The sequence below is a fragment of the Oncorhynchus clarkii genome, chromosome 27 (assembly GCF_045791955.1).
Source record: "Oncorhynchus clarkii lewisi isolate Uvic-CL-2024 chromosome 27, UVic_Ocla_1.0, whole genome shotgun sequence".
NCBI classification, from domain to species: Eukaryota; Metazoa; Chordata; class Actinopteri; order Salmoniformes; family Salmonidae; genus Oncorhynchus; species Oncorhynchus clarkii.
This window is the reverse complement of record NC_092173.1, coordinates 8,711,283-8,732,935: the sequence shown is the minus strand read 5'-3', so window position 1 is coordinate 8,732,935 and position 21,653 is coordinate 8,711,283. Positions and strand designations below refer to the sequence as shown.

Below are 21,653 nucleotides of genomic sequence, written 5' to 3'. Positions count from 1 at the left end.
CTGTAAACAGGGCTAAGACTTCGCAAGTTAACCACCAACAGCTGTCTGAGCTTTGTTATTCCATGTTTATGTAGCCTTTACCTTTACTTCAGCTATAAAACACAACTGATGTAATGTGAGATCCTTTTATAGCCCAGGAGCAGATGTTGGAACACAGGTGTGCCAAAAGCCTCAGACACCAAAATAAAAACACTGATCTCGAAGCTAACTAAACTTTGAGAAAAGAAAACCTCTCCAAAAACACCTTATGGATTAGACTGAATACCACAGGTGACGTCAGTCATTGGGGAAACAACTCACCATTGTCAAACTGATCTGGAATCTGAAAGAGAAGACCGAAGGAGGAAAGTGAGAAACGGTCCAATTCACACACACACACACACACACACACACTTGCGTGATTGCCAGGTATGTGTCAATCAGATGGTACTGTTGACAGAAAAACTCTTGACATGATTTACAATATATGGCAAATGCATAAGGTACATAACATGACATTTTGTGGTTGTGTTGACGTTCAAACGTCAGTGTCAGACAATTCGGTGAGGTCCAAACAGCCACAACACCTCTCAAATATTACCGAATATTCCTTTATTGAAGTTGATAACCATCCAGGCTAGTTAGCATTTAATCTCTCCTATGGATCTAAACCAGGGGTAGGCTATAGATTCAGACATGGGTCGATTTTTGTCAGCAAAAAAATGGCCAGGGGGTCAGAAAATAATACATTCGTACACTGCAAGCCCAAAATGAGATTTTGTATCTGTAAATAACAATTTCATACCTTGATCACATTGAGACAAGATCACATCTTTTTTTGTGGGGATACTTGGGAACAGTTTTCCTCAAATAAACTAGTTTTTAGTTGAATTCCTGCTGATTTGACAGGCCCCAAAATCACTTGTGGACCGGTTTTGGCCCAGGGGCAGACTGATCGAAACTGAACAGAAAATCTGTACCAATGCTTCAAAGTCTTAACAGTTCTTAGGCAGGGACTAATGTACCAAAGTTTTTAAAAAAGAAGAAAAAGAGCCATTTTCTCCTTGAGAGCACAGACACCAAGACTGTCCAAACCACTCATGTTCTACTCTCCACCTGGACAGCCCAGCATCGGTGTATAGTGTGTAATAATATCCAGTATATTGAACCGGGGCGCTGCTGCATGTCTCTGTGCGTTATGTGCAGTCATGCCAATGTGTAGCCCTCCCCCTGGCCCCTCTCTCGTGGTGACACTTTCAGCAGTGCTCAACACAAGCCCACCAATTACCAGACAAATTAAATCTCCCAGCTGATGAATATTCAGCTGCATCTGCCACCTGGGGGTCTGCCTGCCTGCCCGGCGAGAGAGAACCAGCCGGGGGGCCACCACATGCTGCACGCTGGGGCCACCACATGGGAACAGAGGTTGTGGGCTGGAGCTGTTTTATCCCCCTTCTCAACACCCCTTCCTCCCTAACAAGGCTGCCCTGAGGGGGTTGCAGTAGTTGGAGACAGACTACACAACTACGCCACCTGCTGCCTGTGCATGGTTATAAGGAGTTTTCCTTATATAATGTACATCATTTGATCACTAACACTGTTCATGATTTAGATAAGCAGTTATAGCAACTTATTTCCCAATTATATTACATTCGATTCATTTTATAATGTGCCAGGTAAACCTGTATATTAGGGCAAAGGTAAGGTGATGGGCCAATGGGGAGAAAGGTACACAGCCACGATGACTCAGCCTAGTGTGCCCTCTTGTGGCTGTGTAAGGAGAATGAGACTGGGAAAACATCCTTTTCACTTGTCCTATAGAGGTCAACAGTCTATGCAAACGGCGTCGACGGAGGTTTGTTTGCATTGCGTGGCAAAAATTCAGCTGCACAAATGTACGTAGAACTACGTAGCGGGCCATGCAAACGAACCTCTGTTGGCTCCGTTTGCGTAGACTGTGTAGAGTCCAAGAGATTCTTTGCTGGCAGCCAACCTTGGAATTTAAAGCACTCAGACTAGACATCTCAGTCAGAGATAAGCTTAGGAAAGGCAGGCAAATGACTGAGTCAAATCAACTAGAGGTCGACCGATTATGATTTTTCAACGCCGGTACCGATACCGATTATTGGAGGACCAAAAAAGCTGATACCGATTAAATCTGCTGATTTAAAAAAAATTAAAACATTTTAAATGTATTTTTAATAATGACAATTACAACAATACTGAATGAACACTTATTTTAATATAATACATCAATAAAATAAATTTAGCCTCAAGTAGATAATGAAACATGTTCAATTTGGTTTAAATACTGCAAAAACAGTGTTGGAGAAGAACGTAAAAGTGCAATATGTGCCATGTAAAAAAGCTAACATTTTAGTTCCTTGCTCAGAACATATGAAAGCTGGTGGTTCCTTTTAACATGAGTCTTCAATATTCCCAGGTAAGAAGTTTTAGGTTGTAGTTATTATAGGACTATTTCCCTTTATACCATTTGTATTTCATTAACCTTTGACTATTGGATGTTCTTATAGGCACTTTAGTATTGCCAGTGTAACAGTATAGCTTCCGTCCCTCTCCTCGCTCCTCCCTGGGCTCGAACCAGCAAGTCAACGACCACAGCCACCAGATCGAAGCAGTGTTACCCATGCAGAGCAAGGGAAACAACCACCCCAAGGCTCAGAGCGAGTGAAGTTTGAAACGCTATTAGCGTGCGCTAACTAGCCAGCCATTTCACTTCGGTCACACCAGCCTCATCTCAGGAGTTGATAGGTTTGAAGTCATAAACAGCGCAATGCTTGACGCACAAGGAAGAGCTGCTGGCAAAACGCACGAAAGTGCTGTTTGAATGAATGTTTACACGACTGCTTCTGCCTACCACCGCTCAGTCAGATACTTAGATACTTGTATGCTCAGTCAGATTATATGCAACACAGGACACGCTAGATAATATCTAGTAATATCATCAACCATGTGTAGTTAACTAGTGATTATGATTGTTTTTTTATAAGATAAGTTAGCAACTTACCTTGGCTTACTGTATTTGCGTAAAAGGCAGTCTCCTTGTGGAGTGCAACGAGAAAGGCAGGTCGTTATTGCGTTGGACTAGTTAACTTTAAGGTTGCAAGATTGGATCCCTCGAGCTGACAAGGTGAAAATCTGTCTTTCTGCCCCTGAACGAGACAGTAAACCCACCGTTCCTTGGCCGTCTTTGAAAATAAGAATGTGCTCTTAACTGACTTGCCTAGGTAAATAAAAGGTGTAAAAAAAATAAATAACAAAAATAGGAAAATCGGCACCCCAAAAATACCGATTTCCGATTGTTATGAAATCTTGAAATCGGCCATTCCGATTAATCGGTCGACCTCTAGTATCAACTCCTATGTCAGTAATGTCTAGTACATTGTGTCCAGCTTCTCCACCTTCCTTTCCAAAACCAATAGTGTAACGTATGCTAAAGCTAGTCGTGGTTGGAGTCAGTTCAGTATATTAGTTGAAATTCATAAACAAATCATTATCAATGACCTGACATTATTGCCATGCCCTGTCCCCAATTTTATAATTAATGGAACTAGCCATGAATATCATGCACTCTCAAAAAGAGCTACCAGTTGGAGTCCAAAGTTTACATACACCTTAGCCAAATACATTTAAACTCTGTTTTTCACAATTCCTGACATTCAATTTTCATAAAAATTCCCTGTCTTAGGTCAGATAGGATCAACACTTTATTTTAAGAATGTGAAATGTCAGAATAATATAAATAATTATTTCTTTCAGCTTTTATTTATTTCCTCACATTCCCAGTGGGTCAGGAGTTTACATACACTCAATTAGTATTTGGTAGCATTGCCTTTAAATTGTTTACCTTGGGTCAAATGTTTCTGGTAGCCTTCCACAAGCTTCCCACAATAAGTTGGGTGAATTTTGGCCTATTCCTCCTGACAGAGCTGGTGTAACTGAATCCGATTTGTAGGCCTCCTTACTTGCACACGCTTTTTCAGTTCTGCCCACAAATATTCTATATGATTGAGGTCAGGGCTTTGTGATGGCCACTCCAATACCTTGACTTTGTTGTCCTTAAGCCATTTTACCACAACTTTGGAAGTATGCTTGGGGTCATTGTCCATTTGGAAGACCCATTTGCGACCAAGCTTTAACTTCCTGACTGATGTCTTGAGATGTTGCTTCAATATATCCACATCATTTTCCTGCCTCATAATGCCATCTATTTTGTGACATGTACCAGTCCCTCCTGCAGCAAAGCACCTCCACAACATGATGCTGCTACCCCCATGCTTCAGTTGGGATGTGTTCTTCAGCTTGCAAGCCTCCCGCTTATCCCTCCAAACATAAAGATGGACATTATGGCCAAACAGTTCTATTTTTGTTTCACTAGACCAGAGGACATTTCTCCAAAAAGTATGATCTTTGTCCCCATGTGCAGTTGAAAACTGTTTGGAAATTGCTCCCAAGGATGAACCAGACTTGTGGAGTTCTACCATTTTTCTTTCTGAGGTCTTGGCTGATCTCCCCATGATGTCAAGCAAAGAGGCACGGAGTTTGAAGGTAGGCCTTGAAATACATCCACAGATACACTTCCAAATGACTCAAATGATGTCAATTAGCCTAACAGAAGCTTCAAAGCCTTGACATTTTCTGGAATTTTCCGAGCTGTTAACTTCTTTGGGACAGGGGGCAGTATTTTCAAGTCCGGATTAAATGCATGCCCAAATTCAACTGCCTGCTACTCATCCCCAGAAGATAAAATATGTAGATTTGGATAGAAAACACACTGAAGTTTCTAAAAACTGTTTGAATCATGTCTGTGAGTATAACATAACTTATTTAGCAGGCGAAACCCAGAGGACAAACCATTCAGATTTTATTTTTGACGTCACTCTTTTCATTGAGTTTTCATTGGGAATCCAGATTTCTAAGGGACCTTCTTGCAGTTCCTACCGCTTCCACTGGATGTCAGTCTTTAGAAATTGGTAGAGGTTATTCCTTTGTGTCATGAAAAAGTAGCACTGTTCAGAATGAGTGTAACTTGAAGTTTACTGTTAGATAGAGGCACGTGACAAGAAAGCTAGCTACAGTTTGTTTTCCTCCTGTATTGAACACAGATCATCCCGCCGTAAATTTTTTTGACGTAAAAAAATACCTAAAGTTGTATTACATAAGTAGTTTGAAATGTTTTGGCAAAGTTCACAGGTAACTTTTGAGATATTTTGTAGTCACGTTGCGCAAGTTGGAACCAGTGTTTTTCTGGACCAAACTCGCCAAATAAATTGACATTTTGAATATATAAATCGACAGAATTAATCGAACAAAAGGACCATTTGTGATGTTTATGGGACATATTGGAGTGCCAACAAGGTAAGGCATGAATTATATTTTTATTTCTGCGTTTTGTGTCGCACCTGCAGGGTTGAAATATGCTTCTCGCTTTGTTTACTGGGGTGCTATCCTCAGATAATAGCATTGTTTGCTTTCGCCAAAAGTGTGTGATTTCATGAAAGTTAGATTTTTATAGTAATTTATTTGAATTTGGCTAGAATGTTGCTAGAACATAAATATTCCTTGCCTCTGCTCTGACTAGAGCATGTCTGGCCCATTAAAGCATCGCTTAAGAACCACTTCTAACACAAAGCAGTGAATTAACTCAGAAAAGACTTGGGTTTGCCAAATTGGACTTTCAGAGGAGGTTGACATTGTACGAGATGTGCGAGTGCTCATTTAGGGGCAATTCACACCTCGTTACAACACTGAGGCAGAGGCCCAGGAGACTGGGAGCAGGCCATGTTCCCGAAACAGCAACAGGATGGTCATGGGAACTCACAAAACATCAGGAAGTGGCCACTCAAAGCTCTGAGATGAAAATAGTTCAAATCAAATGCTATTGGTCACATGCGCCAAATACAGCAGGTGAAGACCTTACCGTGAAATGCTTACTTACACACCCTTAAGCAACAATGCAGTTAAAAAAAAATGACTAGAGTGTACAATATGAGACCATAGGCCCTCACAGCAACAAACTGGTAAGGAGCATTATAAGAGATGGTGCTAGTGAAAGGAATGAGAATTGGTTGTCACCAATGTTCCCTCTAAGCTGCTTACAGCTCCCCAGGACTGCCTGCGCAGAGAAGCACGAGATTGAACTTCACTCATTGTCATATATGGATCTGGGTCATTCTTTGTTTACAGCATGAGCGGTCGTGAGTAGATGCGCTTGTTTTGAGATCAAAGCGAAAGCTGCATGTTGCCAAGTACGCACATTTGTTCATATCCTTCACTAGTTAGTGAGTTAATAGCCAAGTTATAGATAATAGGTAGTCAGCAATGGGGAAGTGATAGCTTCCTACAAGAGCGCAAGACCTGTGCATTTCTAGAGATCTTTGAAAAGGGAGTCAGGTAAAGAGATAGAATTTATGCTAACTTCTTATTCAAGCCTGTGATTCTCTGTAATAAATGGTATAGGAATAATAATGCATTTCATTTTGTCGTGGTTTCTTGAATCAAACAACATTTTTAGTCACCCCCTTGTCTGAAGGACAAGTGGATAAAACAGGTTAATGTCAAGCCCTGCATGTTTCTTTTCTTCCAAAATTCTCATGGAATGTAGGCTTACATTGAACACCACTCATTTGCAGCTACTGTATGCTGAATGATAGAACAGCTATTTCCATGTCAAGATGTTATTGAATGCATTTTCCCCATAGTTTTCTTTTTTAATGGTAGGCCACTCCGGTATGATCAAATAGGGGCGGCAGGTAGCCTAGCGGTTAGAGCGTTGGGGCAGTAACCGAAAGGTTGCTGGATCGAATCCCCGAGCTGACAAGGTAAAAATCTGACATTCGGCCCCTGAACAAGGCAGTTAACCCACTGTTCCCCGGTAGGCCGTCACTGTGCACAGAATTTTCACAACATTCAAGTTTGCGCTCAGCGGACCTGAAAATTGATCAATGCCAGAAAAAAATTCATCCTTTTTGGAAATCCAGCAGAAACTAGTCCAACCCCGAGAGCAGTGGTCACCAACCTTTTGAGTCAAGATCACTTTTGCAGTCAAAAAGCAAGCAGAGATCTATCGCTCAGAATTTTTTTTTTACTTAAAAAGAACATTAACCTACTAAAAAGAGTTCTGTAGGAATGGAGGGTTGTGCAGAAGGCCTAATATATTATTCACAGCATATTGGCTACATGCCTGGCCTACCAATATTGTTCTTCTCAGACCACATTATATTTCAAAACTCAAGCTTTGATAACAAAATAGATCAGTTGGTGTAGCACTTGCGAGGCACAGCTGCAAGTGCTGTAATAAATTGAAGATGTAAAATAAAAAAGCACAGGACTGATGGTACCTGCATCTGATGATTAAGGTGATTTCAAGACAACTGGGAACTCTGGAGAAAGACAAAAAACGAGGTCAAATCATGACAGTGACCTTCAGTCACAGTCCCTGCTCTCTTCCTCCATCTTTGAGAGACTGACCAGAAGGCCAAACCTGAAGGCCAAACTCAAGTCGCACTGCATCTTCCTCACGCACAAATAAAAGTTGTTCCCATGACATGAGAAAGTGAAATATTCCTCGATATTGAAATAGACACGACAAGCTCCTAATAATAAAAACGCAGATACACTTGGCTACTCAGTCATTGTATCTGCAGAAGCAAATGGAAGTAGGGAGAAGCGCTTTTAAGCTTTGTAATATTGTTGAACAAAAACCGTGTTGACAGTGCTGAATAAATACTTAAGTCTCTCTCTGGTCATGGTTTTAAAAGTTATGAAATCTCACTTAGCCAAGTATGCTGTGGCCGAGGAAGCTGTAGGAACGGCGATTTGAGCGACTCGATTTGCTGGTTGAAAATGGGAACACTGCCTACAGGGCTTCTGAATCAAGTGCACCTACCGCCAACAGCGCAATAGGAATAATACATTTTTAAAAATGAGCACAAGCCTTTCTCGTGAGCTTTTCTACAGAAATGTTTGGCGATCGACTAGGAATGCCTTGATGATCGACCAGTCAATCGCAATCAACCGGTTGGTGACCACTGCCCCAGTGACAAAATTGTTTTTCATATTGCAAGATAATACTTTTAATCGATTGCAAAACAGGGGAAAATGGGAGCCAAACAGAAACAAATCCAAAGGCTACTTGACATACGATAAAGCTGTAGATTTACTGATGTCATTCAGTACAAAATTGAGTGGCTCCTTATTTTATCCCCCCAGAGACTCAGTGTAGATGACTAGTCATGCTTTCACTAGCATGTTCAGCCTTAGAACCTTGAGGCAACTGCATTAATGCAAAGCCAAAGATATGCTGCTGTACAAGATTGGCCTTGAAATGTTACTGCATTAATCTACCCTTGCACTCTTCCATCAGACAGGTGTTCCAGACATTAGGCTTCTCTGGTTCCTGAGAGAACACCATAGAGATGAGAACAGGATCCAGCTCCTTTTCTCACAGTGACACCCAAACACCTCAAATGAACACAGCTCCTCCAGTCTGAGGGGGACATGGGTGGGATCCAGCACCCAGAAGCCTGGCACACTCCACTCAGAGCAGCCTGACAAGTGTGCCCACAAGAGCCCTTTGACGTGGGTGATGGGTGAGAAGTGAGAAAAGCATACTCTTTTAAGTGCCCACCTACACAAAGTTTCAAACCCAGAGCTCGAACCCCTGGAAGTGGGCCACAACTCACAGCAACCTAACAAGTGTGCCTTTTGAAGTGGGAACAAGCTTAAACTGTAAAGTGAACAACAGGGCATGAGAAGTGAAATAAGTGTGCCCCAAACCCAAACCTTTAAACACTGACACAGGCCAATCTCCTGAGAACTGTACCCTTTGGTGGCTTGATCTCACTTAAGGCAGGACATGATGGGCAACACTTCATGAGAAAGTGTGCCAGAGGTGTAGAACCGCAGACCAGGATATCATCTGACCAAACATGTGCCAAACAGGACCAAATAGATCACTTAACCTAAGACTTGGTTGTAGAGCTACTGATGTCCCTCAGTACAAGAATGAACACCTAATTTCCTGCCCACAGAAACTCACAGAAAGTGTAAATGACTAGTCATGTTTTCAGTAGCATGTTTTCAGTAGCCTTAAAACCTCTGGCTACTGATGAATGCAAAGCCCAATTATGCTGCTGTACAAGATGGCCCTTGGATGTAACTGCATTAATCTACCTTAGGACTCTTCCATTGGACATGTGGGCCAGGCGTTCACATTAGGCTCTTCTGGTTCTGGAGAGGAATCCATAGAGATGTCAACAGGATCCAGCTCATTCTCGCACTGATACCCAAAGGGTTCCAATTGACACAGCTCCTCCAGTCTAAGGGGGAAAGTGTTGGATCCAGCACCAATAGGTCTGGCACACTCCACTCACAGCCTGAAAAGTGTGCCCTTTGAAGTAAGAGAAGTGTGCTCTTTCAAGTGCCCACCTTCCCAAACCCACACCTCTAACCCATGGCAGAAGGCCACATTATCATATAGGGCCCACAACACTCAATCACAGCAGCCTAAGAAATGTGCCCTTTGAAGTGGCCACAGGTTAACTATAAAACACCAAATGAGGGTCTTTGGTGATGAAGTGAGCCCTAAGAAATGTCAAAGTTCCCAAACCCACAGCTCTAACCCCTGGCACATGCCACATATCACAGTTACCTGAGACATGTGCCCTGTGGAGGACGTTGCCCACCATCCTGTTCTCATTCCACGCATCCTGCCCAAGCTAATGCCTCTGAAAACATTAGTGATTTCAAGAGTAATCTCCGCCAACTACAGTATGTTCATCTTGAGGCAAGTGGCTTTTGGATTATATTTTACCCTCTGATTAAGTGTGTCATGTATAGTAAAATGGTGATACATTGCTGTAAGCACAATGAACCTTAATATTAGGTAAGTAGCTGGTCACCTCATGTACTATGATGAGGTTTTCATTCAAAAAGTGTTGAGTAAATGGACATCAATTCACTCAGGGATCGAGGATTCACATCATAAAAGCTGAGCCTTGGAAAGGTGTTGCAGACTTCAGGCTCCTCTGGTTCCAGAGAGGAAGCAATAGAGGATGAGAACAGGATCCTTGGACTTCTCTCACAGTGACACCCAAAGACCTCAAATTAAACACAGCTCCTCCAGTCTGCAGGGACAAGTGTGGGATCCAGCACTAAGAGGCCTGGCACACTCCACTCACAGCAGCCTGACAAGTGTGCTTTTCAAAATGCACACCTTCCTAACCCCACACCTTTGACCCCTGGCAGTTAACAGACTATTTACAGTAGGCTGACAACAGTGCCCTTTGAAGTGGACAACAGGACCACACCTGAAAGGTGAAAGAAGTGTGCTCTTTGAAGTAGCCACCTTCCCAGACTCACACCTCTAGTCCCTGATGTGCCTTGTGGGAAACCATACACACCGCAAGCGCTAGCTTGAACCAATTGACGAGCTACATGGGATCTCCCTGAGAAGTGTGATAAGTGTGTCATTTTACATCACCACCTCCCATTATGCACACTTTAAAACCCACTGGCACAAGCCACTGTTTGCTTGAAGTTCGACAGTACTTCGTCTGGAAATCTTTTACCTCTACGTTTTAATAATTGGTCATATAAGGCAATAGACCATATGTTCTACATCTAAACATGTTAATGAAAAACATACCACGTTTCCTTGTTCATCCACTGAATTGCTACCTGTAGATAGGGAGGAAAAACACATTACTCATGATAGTATTATACATCTATGATATTATAGAGCTATGATATTATACATCTGTTTGAAACATGAGTATTTATTGCATTACATGTATCAGATGCCATGTGTCCACAAATCAAACGACTTCTGAAAAGCATATGGCATCGCACAATGTGTCATGTGTTTCAGAAGCGAGACAGACATCGTGAAACATTCAGCCATTCCTTTTGACAAGTATGGTCATGTCTTCTCCAATTCCACCATCCATTACTGTCAGTCCTGTTAGGCTGACAGTAAGCAAAATAACACTGGAATATGCTAAGGAATTTGTATCTTTGATTCATAAACAACAGCTATTGAACAGTAACTTGATCAGAAGAGTCAGACATGCTTTTAAATTATTATTATTTTTAAACACAATTGAGAAAGACATAAGACGAGTGCAAAGAAACAGCTGATCAAAATTCTACACCATTGAGATGAGTTGAAATTCAAGTAATATTCAAAATGCCCATTCACCTAAAGCTCAAAACAAATGATCAAGAATGCCTTCCTAAAAGGAAATATTCCACAGAGCAAGGAGAGGGTGTCCCAAATCACTCCACTATCTTCAGTATGACTTTCACTAGTGCTGCTGGTTAAGTGTCAGCCCTTGACATGCTGCTGCTCTGACAGAGTGGAGGGGACCAAAGAGGGAAAAGGCGGACTCACCGAATACGTACACCATGCCGACGGCACCCCCTATCCCCATCAGGCCTGCTAAACGCATCACCATCTTCTTAGCATAGGCTGTGTTCTCCTTCTGTTTCTTGTCCTCTCCCTGGTCCTGCTTCTGCTCCGAGTCCCCATCCCCCTCTGGAGGGGGCTGTCCCTGTCAGTGCAAACAGCCAGGTCAAATTCCTTTATATTTCCTAACACAAGCCAGCTAGACATTATATTAGGAATACATAGCTACAATACAGAATAGCTTGGAAAATATGGAATTTGTATCATTTAAAGGGAAATTAGATTATGCATCTAGCATATGCCAGACGCTAGTTCCAAATCAAACTAACTCAGTGATTTAAGACATTGGTCATAGATTCGAAAGATTTAGAGATTAAATTTAAAGTAAAATATCCTGCACTGTTATTAAACTGTGACAAGATTAATCTGTGTGCGTGCAGGAAATGCATTGGGGGCGTGGAGGGTATACCCGACCTTCAAAAGTTATAAAAAAAATATTTAAAACATTTAAAAAACCTTGACAGATACCATATATCTAATGTAATGTTAGACTTGTACCTTGATGTGTGAAAAATAAATAGATGGTGACTGAATGTGGGAGTATAAGCGCATAGCTAGCTGTATATCTAGGTAAAGCTAGTTAGCTAACGTTACTTGGCTAGGTGATGAATCCACTTGGTAGCTAGCTGACTAGTGTCATGATATAAGGCTCGTTTATCTCCTGGAATATGCCTGGATGTGTGACATGTGAAAGTAAGCTGGTGATTAGCTAACGTTAACTAACTAGCTAGGTAACACTAACTCACTGGCAATTGAAAACAAAGATATGTAGCTAGCTAACTAGCTAATTATTACAGCTAGTAGCAAAGGCAATGTTGGTAGGCTAGCTAGCTAGCGGACTGGATACAGCCAGTTGAATGACAGGGTCCGTGTTATCTGGGATCCTTGGGACGTCACTGCCTCATTGAAGGTGAAATGTAAATGGTTTAGCTAAGTGTTAGGGTATGGTTTAAGGTTAGGTTTTATGGTCAAGGATCCCGAATTGGAATGACATGGATGGCAGGATAGCCTAGTTCAACATGTTAAATCGGCGAATGTATTGGTTCAGCAAAAAATGGGGTGTATAAATGGAAAAGAATAGCCTCGTGAGAGACTCGGAGGTTCAACAAACTGGAAATGACAACTCATGAAAACCAAACCAGCTAATTGATTAAGTGTCTCTTTGGCTTTTCTGTAGCATTGCTTGTTAAAATTATGTATATCTAGCTAACGTGACCTAACCAAGCATGGAGGAATGTCAGCTAGCTAGCTTGACTCACCTGACTCTTCTGTTGCTGCTGAAGCCTCTCTTGCAGAATTGCTTGAGCGAGTCCACCTGTAGCACTGCCATCTCCTGTTGGCGGCTTCTCCGTGGAAAGTGCCCGAATCAAGTCCACCCCCGTGGAGTTTGAACCCCCTCTCCCTCCGTTCCTGAGCCTGAGGAGGCCCCTGCTCGCCCGGACACACATGGGGAACATCGACGTTGCCGACATCTTGAAAGGGACAGAGCCGGTGAACATAGCGCGAGTGAAAAAGACAAACGCGCCTGATTGGCTTATGTTACTCTGAGCGACAGCCATAAAATGCAATAAAAATCGTTAAAGGTCATGTGGAACAAAATAGGGCGGTATTTACAGCATTTTCTCCAATCGAAACAAAGATTTCGTTGACCTTCGAATACAACCCAAAATGTCCATCATTACTGATGGCAGTGCCCAAAGTCTGTTAAAAATTACATCTCTGCGCTGTAGGCTTTTACAGAACGGCAGTTTATATACTGTAATACAACAAAGTGTATTTTATATTCCTGTACCACTCTTATTCCCTTCGACCAGTGTAGGTTATATGACATGGCTTAGTTTGCACTGATTTGTCTTTCAAATGTTAAACTTTTAGACCCTGTTATAAATTGTGTTTTCGTAGAGCATAGCAACGATCATTGCCATACTTTCTTTTTAATGTTGCTTCTCTATATCTAATATTCATGACCACTAGAGGGCAGCCATAACAACACAGTTGCTTGCATCTGCTTCAGGTTATGTGTGTTGCACCCACAGCTATAGAACTATTCTATTTCTATGATTGCACCGACGTACCAGGGATGATTTGCAACTGTTGTACCTGTGCACCACTCTATTTGTGGACATTATTTTAAGGGATCAGTTGACAAGTTTCAACTAACAGTGCATTATGCATAAAAGCAATGAAGAAAACAAATTAAGCCGCAAATATATAATTTATTGTCTTCATTAAACAACAAACGTTAATCAAAAAGTGTTTAACACAAGAAAAAATTACTTGTTGACCACCAGTGGTAACCAAAACAATCAGTTTTTCACAAATGTTACAGATAAAATTACACCCAAAATTCACCTTACATGTTCAAAGCATCAAGCAAACATTCACCTACCCCACATGGGTAAATCAACTGTTGTTTTTTGGTCACATGTTCGATACCCAGGCCATTCAAAGGTAGCACGGTTGCTGTCTGTGTTCAGCTATTACATTAGAATGGTACCGACTAATTCAAAGGGTGCCTTTCAGCGGGCCACATTCTATGCACTGTTGGAACAGGCTACTGCATAACTATTGCATAGCTGTTCTCACAAGGATCAATTACCATCTCTGAACAAAACAAAAGGAAATTAAGATAGTGTCCAAACTCATTGATTCTCTTATTCTGTAGTTTGTGTATGGCATTAGCAACAAGAATTCCCCTCCTCTGCGGAAGCCTCCTCTTTCCCCCCAGGCCAAAGGGGTGCACTGTTTATCTTGTTGCCCACTTTAGCAGCCTCACTCTGAACACCATCACTTCCAACACGCTTCTGTATTTCAGAGGCCATGGTTAAAAATGATTTCTCTACATTATCAGCATTCTTCGCACTGGTCTCCAGGAATGTAATCTTTAGGGATGAAGCAAATTCCTGAAGCAATCATACCAAGAAAAAGAGAGCGCAGAATTTTATGTCATTTATCACAACACAATGGAACAAAAGCACAATACCTATGATTGACAGTAATTTGTAGTTAATGAGGAATCTATTGTGCATTGGTGACACAAGCATTTTATGAATGAGAACAGACACTTACTTGACCAGTGGCAAAGTCCACCACCTTTTTAGAGACCAAGTCACACTTGTTTCCCACAAGCAACTTGGAGACATTTTCACACGCATAGCGGTCAATCTCCTCCAACCACTGCTTCACGTTGTTAAAGGACTCCTGGCAAAATAGTTGAAATCTTGTATGTACAGTGCCTTGCGAAAGTATTCGGCCCCCTTGAACTTTGCGACCTTTTGCCACATTTCAGGCTTCAAACATAAAGATATAAAACTCTATTTTTTTGTGAAGAATCAACAACAAGTGGGACACAATCATGTAGTGGAACGACATTTATTGGATATTTCTAACTTTTTTAACAAATCCAAAAACTGAAAAATTGGGCGTGCAAAATTATTCAGCCCCTTTACTTTCAGTGCAGCAAACTCTCTCCAGAGGTTCAGTGAGGATCTCTGAATGATCCAATGTTGACCTAAATGACTAATGATGATAAATACAATCCACCTGTGTGTAATCAAGTCTCCGTATAAATGCACCTGCACTGTGATAGTCTCAGAGGTCCGTTAAAAGCGCAGAGAGCATCATGAAGAACAAGGAACACACCAGGCAGGTCCGAGATACTGTTGTGAAGAAGTTTAAAGCCGGATTTGGATACAAAAAGATTTCCCAAGCTTTAAACATCCCAAGGAGCACTGTGCAAGCGATAATATTGAAATGGAAGGAGTATCAGACCACTGCAAATCTACCAAGACCTGGCCGTCCCTCTAAACTTTCAGCTCATACAAGGAGAAGACTGATCAGAGATGCAGCCAAGAGGCCCATGATCACTCTGGATGAACTGCAGAGATCTACAGCTGAGGTGGGAGACTCTGTCCATAGGACAACAATCAGTCGTATATTGCACAAATCTGGCCTTTATGGAAGAATGGCAAGAAGAAAGCCATTTCTTAAAGATATCCATAAAAAGTGTCGTTTAAAGTTTGCCACAAGCCACCTGAGAGACACACCAAACATGTGGAAGAAGGTGCTCTGGTCAGATGAAACCAAAACTGAACTTTTTGGCATCAATGCAAATTGTTATGTTTGGCGTAAAAGCAACACAGCTCATCACCCTGAACACACCATCCCCACTGTCAAACATGGTGGTGGCAGCATCATGGTTTGGGCCTGCTTTTCTTCAGCAGGGACAGGGAAGATGGTTAAAATTGATGGGAAGATGGATGGAGCCAAATACAGGACCATTCTGGAAGAAAACCTGATGGAGTCTGCAAAAGACCTGAGACTGGGACGGAGATTTGTCTTCCAACAAGACAATGATCCAAAACATAAAGCAAAATCTACAATGGAATGGTTCAAAAATAAACATATCCAGGTGTTAGAATGGCCAAGTCAAAGTCCAGACCTGAATCCAATCGAGAATCTGTGGAAAGAACTGAAAACTGCTGTTCACAAATGCTCTCCATCCAACCTCACTGAGCTCGAGCTGTTTTTTGCAAGGAGGAATGGGAAAAAACTTCAGTCTCTCGATGTGCAAAACTGATAGAGACATACCCCAAGCGACTTACAGCTGTAATCGCAGCAAAAGGTGGCGCTACAAAGTTTTAACTTAAGGGGGCTGAATAATTTTGCACGCCCAATTTTTCAGTTTTTGATTTGTTAAAAAAGTTTGAAATATCCAATAAATGTCATTCCACTTCATGATTGTGTCCCACTTGGTGTTGATTCTTCACAAAAAAATACAGTTTTATATCTTTATGTTTGAAGCCTGTAATGTGGCAAAAGGTCGCAAAGTTCAAGGGGGCCGAATACTTTCGTAAGGCACTGTATAGTTTTATCTCTAGCTCAGGTACATTGCGATGCAATAGACGGTCAATCCAGCCCATAGAGAGGAGGAGTTCAAAAACACTGTATTACCTGATCAGTGACATCATACACAATGATGATCCCATGTGCTCCTCTGTAGTAGCTGGATGTGATGGTCCGGAACCTCTCTTGTCCGGCTGTGTCCCACTAGGAGAGATAGATCAAACAGTTTGAATTTACAAACAATCTTTACCACATCCCCAAAATGTACAACTGGAGCTATGTAGTTTGTCTTGTAAATATGTATTTACAATTTGTAGTTTGACAGTCTTCTGTTCCATTTCAATGGTTCTGATCTTAAAGTCCACCCCGATTGTGCTGATGTAGCTCTCTGTGTAGGTGTCATCCTGAGGAGTAGAGACCACTGAGCAGTTCTATTATTTACAATGGGAGAATGGGCTGAACAAACCATCAAACAGTGGTTAATTACTGGGTTTGATGACATTTTGCAGTGTCCTTTCCACAAAGGAAATGGCCTTCGCTTTCTGTTTGCACTAGACTCATTGCTATATGGAACAACACCAAAGATTGTGTGCATTCTATTTTAACACAATGCCTACCGCAAACCGCAAGAGCAGGCAAGACTTGCCGACACCAGAGTCTCCTATAAGAAGCAGCTTGAACAGGTAGTCGCTGAGGAATACATTACATTATTATTTAGGTTGATTATATCAAGTAGGATGAAAAATAAATAAACACACCATTGATAGACCTAACATATGGTTATTGCATACAAAGCAACAAAAAAAGTGTTCCAAGTTCAGAGAGCATTTTATTCTAACATAAACCTAAAGGGGCCTTTAACAGTAGCTACAATGTTATCCAAGACAATAGCCTACCTAAACATGACACCACATCCTACTTCGACAACCACACAAATAATGCTATAAATGCCATTGTCACTCACAACTCATAACTACTTACTATTCAGGATTCATGGCAAGATATCCAGATCCAGAGGGCAGAACGTAAAAGAAAAGGAATACAACGTCTGTGTTCTTTGGCTTTTCACAGATGCATTGTGTTTCCGTCCTTCAGAGGGCAAACAGCACCTTGTATGATGAGCCGGGAGTCCTATCATTTATTAAAGCCGAAGATCATGTTTCAATGTGGTCAGTACCTGAGTCTTAAAGCTGTAGCCTGGTTTAGCTTCAGAAATGACTGATCACAGATCCCATACATTCATGCGCTGCCTCCAGGAACAAATAGGTTAAAAACAGGTTGTTTTATTCTCAAGATTTGGTTGAAGGAGTCACACATTACATGTTACAGTACAGTAGTCTAGAGTATGTTTTAAAAATCATTCAGTCTGGAAAAACAAAAAGTTAATTGAAGTTCAGTGAAAAAGGTTACTTTTTCATAAAAACACATTTCTTCAGCATTGACAAAATATAACTCAAAACTTTTCTAAAAAGTTAGACACTCATAATTTAAACTCAATACAAAATGAAAATACATTAAATTGAAGTGCAAATGCTACAAATATGGCCAGTTTCTATTTAGTCGTCTTGTAGTTGTAGTGGGATTTATTGCCCGTTTGAAAACCAAACCACCTAACTTCTGGATAGTAATGACAGAGGTTGGCAGATCAAATCTCATTCATACTTTCCACATGTACGTGCTGCTCTTTTTCTTAGTCATTTAATTAATATGATCCAAATTCATCTATAAATGTGGCTGGTTATGCTTGGAATGTGTGTGGATGACCGGTCATTGCATACTTGTTAGAGGAAGCCTGCAAACGAGGCTATGTAAAACAAAATAGGAGCAGATCAACAGTTCGCTTACACTCGAAAAGCGTTTTTAGAGTATTGCACAAGTTCTCTGACAAACATACTTGCAATGTCCAGTCTTGTTTCATTCAGTAAAAAAAAAAATACAAAAAATATGATTTACCATAATTCTGGAACCATGACACATGGATGCATTGCTCTTTTTAATCAAAAGTAACAATAAACCAGTCACTGGTTAGAAAGCTCATCTCCAGTATATAAAGATATTCATAATTTTATTTGGGCTTCCTGCTATTCAGTACTCTCTATACTAGTGGCAGCATACTCATTCTCAAGGTGAATCAGCAAATAGTATTAATGACATGATCTCGGTCCACGGGCAAGCACTTCACAGGTAGGGTCCGTGTGTGTGTTGTGTTCTGTTGGTGAACTGGGAGTTAAGGCGGTGGGTGGCCGTTGACCTTGTCCCGCAGGAGAGCCAGGGCATTGGTGGAGAAGTCTCGCAGGACGCTCACAGTCTCTCGCTGCATCTGCAGGGAGTCGCGTACAAACTCCTGCTGCGACTCCACCAGCTGCTGCACGGACTGGGCCAGGGCCCCCAAAGACCCCGACACGGCCCCTAGCAGGGCAGTAGTGGCCTGCTGCTCCTTGAGACTGAGGGAGGCACTGTGGGCTAGCTGCTTCCGGATTGCCCCCTGCCCCATGACTGACCCTGTAGAGGTGGAAGAGGAGAGAGGAGCAGGGAGAAAGGAAGAGGAGTGAGCTGGGTGGGAGGACGAGGAGGTAGCCATGGAGGAAGACACAGCGGTGGAAGAGGCAGCGAATCTGGAGTAGGTGCGACGAGGCTCAGCAGGGGGGCGGAAGGAGCCCATGTGCCGCGGCTCCTCTTCTAGGTCCTCAAATCCCAGACTGTCGTCTATGGGCAATACATAAACACGATGTGAATACACACACAGTTCATAGATGCATAATTACACGGAAACCTAGGTGCAAACACTTTTACCAACAACAAAGTGCGAGAGAAAGAGTTTTACCTTCATCGACTGGTTTCATGAATGAAAAATCATGAAATGACTGAGAAGGATCCCCTAAAAGGACAATAAAAAACTATGACAAAGAAGATAATAATAATCAATACAACATGTGAATAGAGTGTGTTGAATGCATGAGTGTTGGGGAGAAAGAGCTCATGAGAAAAAGAGAAACATTTTTCTGAATACAGGAAAGACTCACGGCCAAATGGCATCGGAGAGAACATGCCAATATCTTTATCCGGAGTTGAGAAAGGAGACATAGACGAGCCCATCGCGTGGGGGCTGGTGATAGGCATAGCCATGTGATGAAGGCCAGCCATACCATTAGAGGTGCCAGAGGAGCGAGTCGACATCCCTGACATGTCACCAAAGTCATTCTCCTCAGTTTCATCATTCATACTGCCCATGGTGGCCTTGTTCGGAGGGGACATGGATAGTATCTCGTGCACCATTTTCTCCACCGGCGACAGGTTCTGGGAGATACGGACACCGTTAGGCCCTCGCATGGCTACCATCCTACGCTTGGCATCGCACTTTAGGTCCGCCCACTTCTTGACGATCTCCATGACCTCCCGTTGGCACTCGCTAATTTTGTTGATGTGAATCGCGATGTCCGCCCATGTTCGCTTCCTCAGGTCTGACGAGGCGCCTTGGTTGAACTTGCCTGTGGTGGGTGACAAAGGCAGATAATAGCACACCAAGGAATAAAAGGCAAGCAGGGAACAAGAGACAAACAAATGCAAAGCGAACATGTGTCTATTTTGAGTGCTTCATGCTGATCATGACCAAAGGCTTCACACATTATTATGCATAAACTTCGTAAATGTATCAAATCATGTAATTTGTGCCCACAGTACACACTGAGGGGAGGTACTTACTTACGAGGATGTGCCTATTTCTTTTGACTTCAGTCAGCAGCAGATGGACTTCATCGAAGGTGAAGCGTGACTTCCTTTTCTTCATGGGCAAGTTGCCCCCAAGTTCCTCTATTTCGCTATAGGTGAATTTAAAATTCATGTTGCACTCCTAACAGCCCTTGGCCTGTCCTGTTTACACGCCCAAGAGACCTATACCTGAGAGGGCACCACCCCTGGCACTGTCAGCCTGCAGGAGAGAACAAAATGTAAAACACACAACTGATAGTCTCTTATAACACAGGGATTCCTATGTAGCTCAGTTCGTAGAGCATGGTGCTTGCAATGCCAGGGTAGTGGGTTTGATTCCCGGGACCATGCCTATGTAAAAATGTATGCACACGTTTAAGTTGCTATGGATAAAAGCATCTGCTAAATGGCATATATTATTTATTATTATGCATATATTATAGAATAAAGTAAAGAGTGCATTGAATTTATAAAATGTTTGGGTAAGATTTTTGTTCTGTGGGAAAATAATATGAGTATCAATGGGTAGACCAGGGATCTTCTGTAATGCATCAACCTCTTTATTAAAAAATTGTAGGCTAGGCATACATTCCAGTAGTCAGGACACCATTACTATTACCAATAATACCTGACAATTGACATAATAATTCGTTGTAAAAAAATAAAATTCTGCATGTGAATTAAATGTGGGTACGTCTTTAAATTAACCATTCGTATAATTAGCAGCTTCAATCTTACACTCTCTTGCTAGGCCAATGAGCATTATGCTTCCTGGTTCTTTGTTGAGCCCCCCTTGTGTACTCTACGCTGAATGTAGCCAACTACATTATTTTGCGGTACTTCGAAGGCCAGTGTTTTCAACCACGGTAAACGTGCATCCTGCCATGCAACGAAGGGGACAAAATACCAATTTGAAAACGAACAGAGATCATTACAAATATGTTGTGGATTAATTGATAAACCAATAGCGAGATTTTCCTACGCATTCTGCCTAGCTAGCTACCATTTTGAAAGAACGTTAGCTAATGTCGGTCGCTAGCGAGCTAACGCTAGCTAGCTAACGTAGGTCGTCCGCGTTTTTTGCAGATTGTTTGTTGATATAGAAACGTTAACTAGCTTAGTAATTAATCACCTTGACAAAAGAGTTAGCAACAACAAATGTGAAGTTGTGATTAATTGGATAGAGCAGGAATTACCAATAGAGTGACGAATGTTTTTTTTTTTCTCCTCTTGCAGTGCAGCTTCATAAACTTCGCACAGACGACGAGAAGAACGCTGAGTTGCGCAGACTCTGATCGCGCATTTTCCATGACCTACAGGCGGCCACGAGCGCAACATTACGAAATCTTACCAGAATACGAATTTGGTATGATGCCAAGAATGGCCACACTACAGTTCAACGTGCATCAATCACTGCTACTATTGTTACATAATAACGTACAGTCAGTCAGTCATTGATTGAATTCCTCAACCAAATCATGTTGCTACTAAAACATATAACGGCCTTAAATACTAGGTTACCGAATTGTAAGAATATAGCATACACGAGCGGAAATCGGTCGCTAATCAATCTAAAACAAAATAGGCTCAATGTCAATATTTTTTTTGGCTTCAAGAGACATGACAATACTTA

General features: G+C 41.8%; 3 protein-coding genes across 3 annotated transcripts in view; all 3 read right to left on the bottom strand.

The window, feature by feature from the left end:
• Positions 1-12,966, bottom strand: part of LOC139386365 (mitochondrial import inner membrane translocase subunit TIM50-like) — a 29,271-nt gene extending 16,305 nt beyond the window's left edge. The window contains exons 1-4 of the mRNA XM_071131908.1: positions 12,727-12,966; positions 11,393-11,552; positions 10,649-10,680; positions 301-322 (exon numbers count right to left, since the gene is read on the bottom strand). Coding sequence (XP_070988009.1) covers positions 301-322; positions 10,649-10,680; positions 11,393-11,552; positions 12,727-12,966 — 454 coding nt within the window. The remainder of the gene's footprint in view (positions 1-300; positions 323-10,648; positions 10,681-11,392; positions 11,553-12,726) is intronic.
• A 758-nt stretch (positions 12,967-13,724) lies between these two features.
• On the bottom strand, positions 13,725-17,389 carry LOC139385712 (ras-related protein Rab-1A-like). Its single transcript, XM_071130991.1, has 6 exons — positions 17,294-17,389; positions 16,930-17,002; positions 16,621-16,716; positions 16,421-16,516; positions 14,537-14,668; positions 13,725-14,370 (listed from the first exon to the last, which is right to left on the bottom strand). The coding sequence occupies exons 1-6, from the start codon at positions 17,305-17,307 to the stop codon at positions 14,146-14,148; spliced, it is 636 nt and encodes a 211-aa protein (XP_070987092.1). The 5' UTR covers positions 17,308-17,389; the 3' UTR covers positions 13,725-14,145.
• A 186-nt stretch (positions 17,390-17,575) lies between these two features.
• Positions 17,576-21,502, bottom strand: LOC139385711 (uncharacterized). Its single transcript, XM_071130990.1, has 5 exons — positions 21,217-21,502; positions 20,015-20,240; positions 19,336-19,800; positions 19,137-19,190; positions 17,576-19,018 (listed from the first exon to the last, which is right to left on the bottom strand). The coding sequence occupies exons 2-5, from the start codon at positions 20,151-20,153 to the stop codon at positions 18,540-18,542; spliced, it is 1,137 nt and encodes a 378-aa protein (XP_070987091.1). The 5' UTR covers positions 20,154-20,240; positions 21,217-21,502; the 3' UTR covers positions 17,576-18,539.
• Between the last annotated feature and the right edge of the window lie 151 nt (positions 21,503-21,653).

Bases quoted from the DNA above. Each gene is read 5' to 3' on its own strand.
- LOC139385712 (XM_071130991.1), bottom strand. The intron at 16,717-16,929 runs GTAGGCATTGTG...TCTACTCCTCAG, and splicing joins GCCTGCTCTTGCGGTTTGCG to GATGACACCTACACAGAGAG. The intron at 14,371-14,536 runs GTAAGTGTCTGT...TGATTGCTTCAG, and splicing joins TGGACTTTGCCACTGGTCAA to GAATTTGCTTCATCCCTAAA.
- LOC139385711 (XM_071130990.1), bottom strand. From the start codon at position 20,153: ATGAATTTTAAATTCACCTATAGCGAAATAGAGGAACTTGGGGGCAAC. The intron at 19,191-19,335 runs GTGAGTCTTTCC...TTGTCCTTTTAG, and splicing joins CTCTCCGATGCCATTTGGCC to GGGATCCTTCTCAGTCATTT. The intron at 19,019-19,136 runs GTAAAACTCTTT...TATTGCCCATAG, and splicing joins CATGAAACCAGTCGATGAAG to ACGACAGTCTGGGATTTGAG.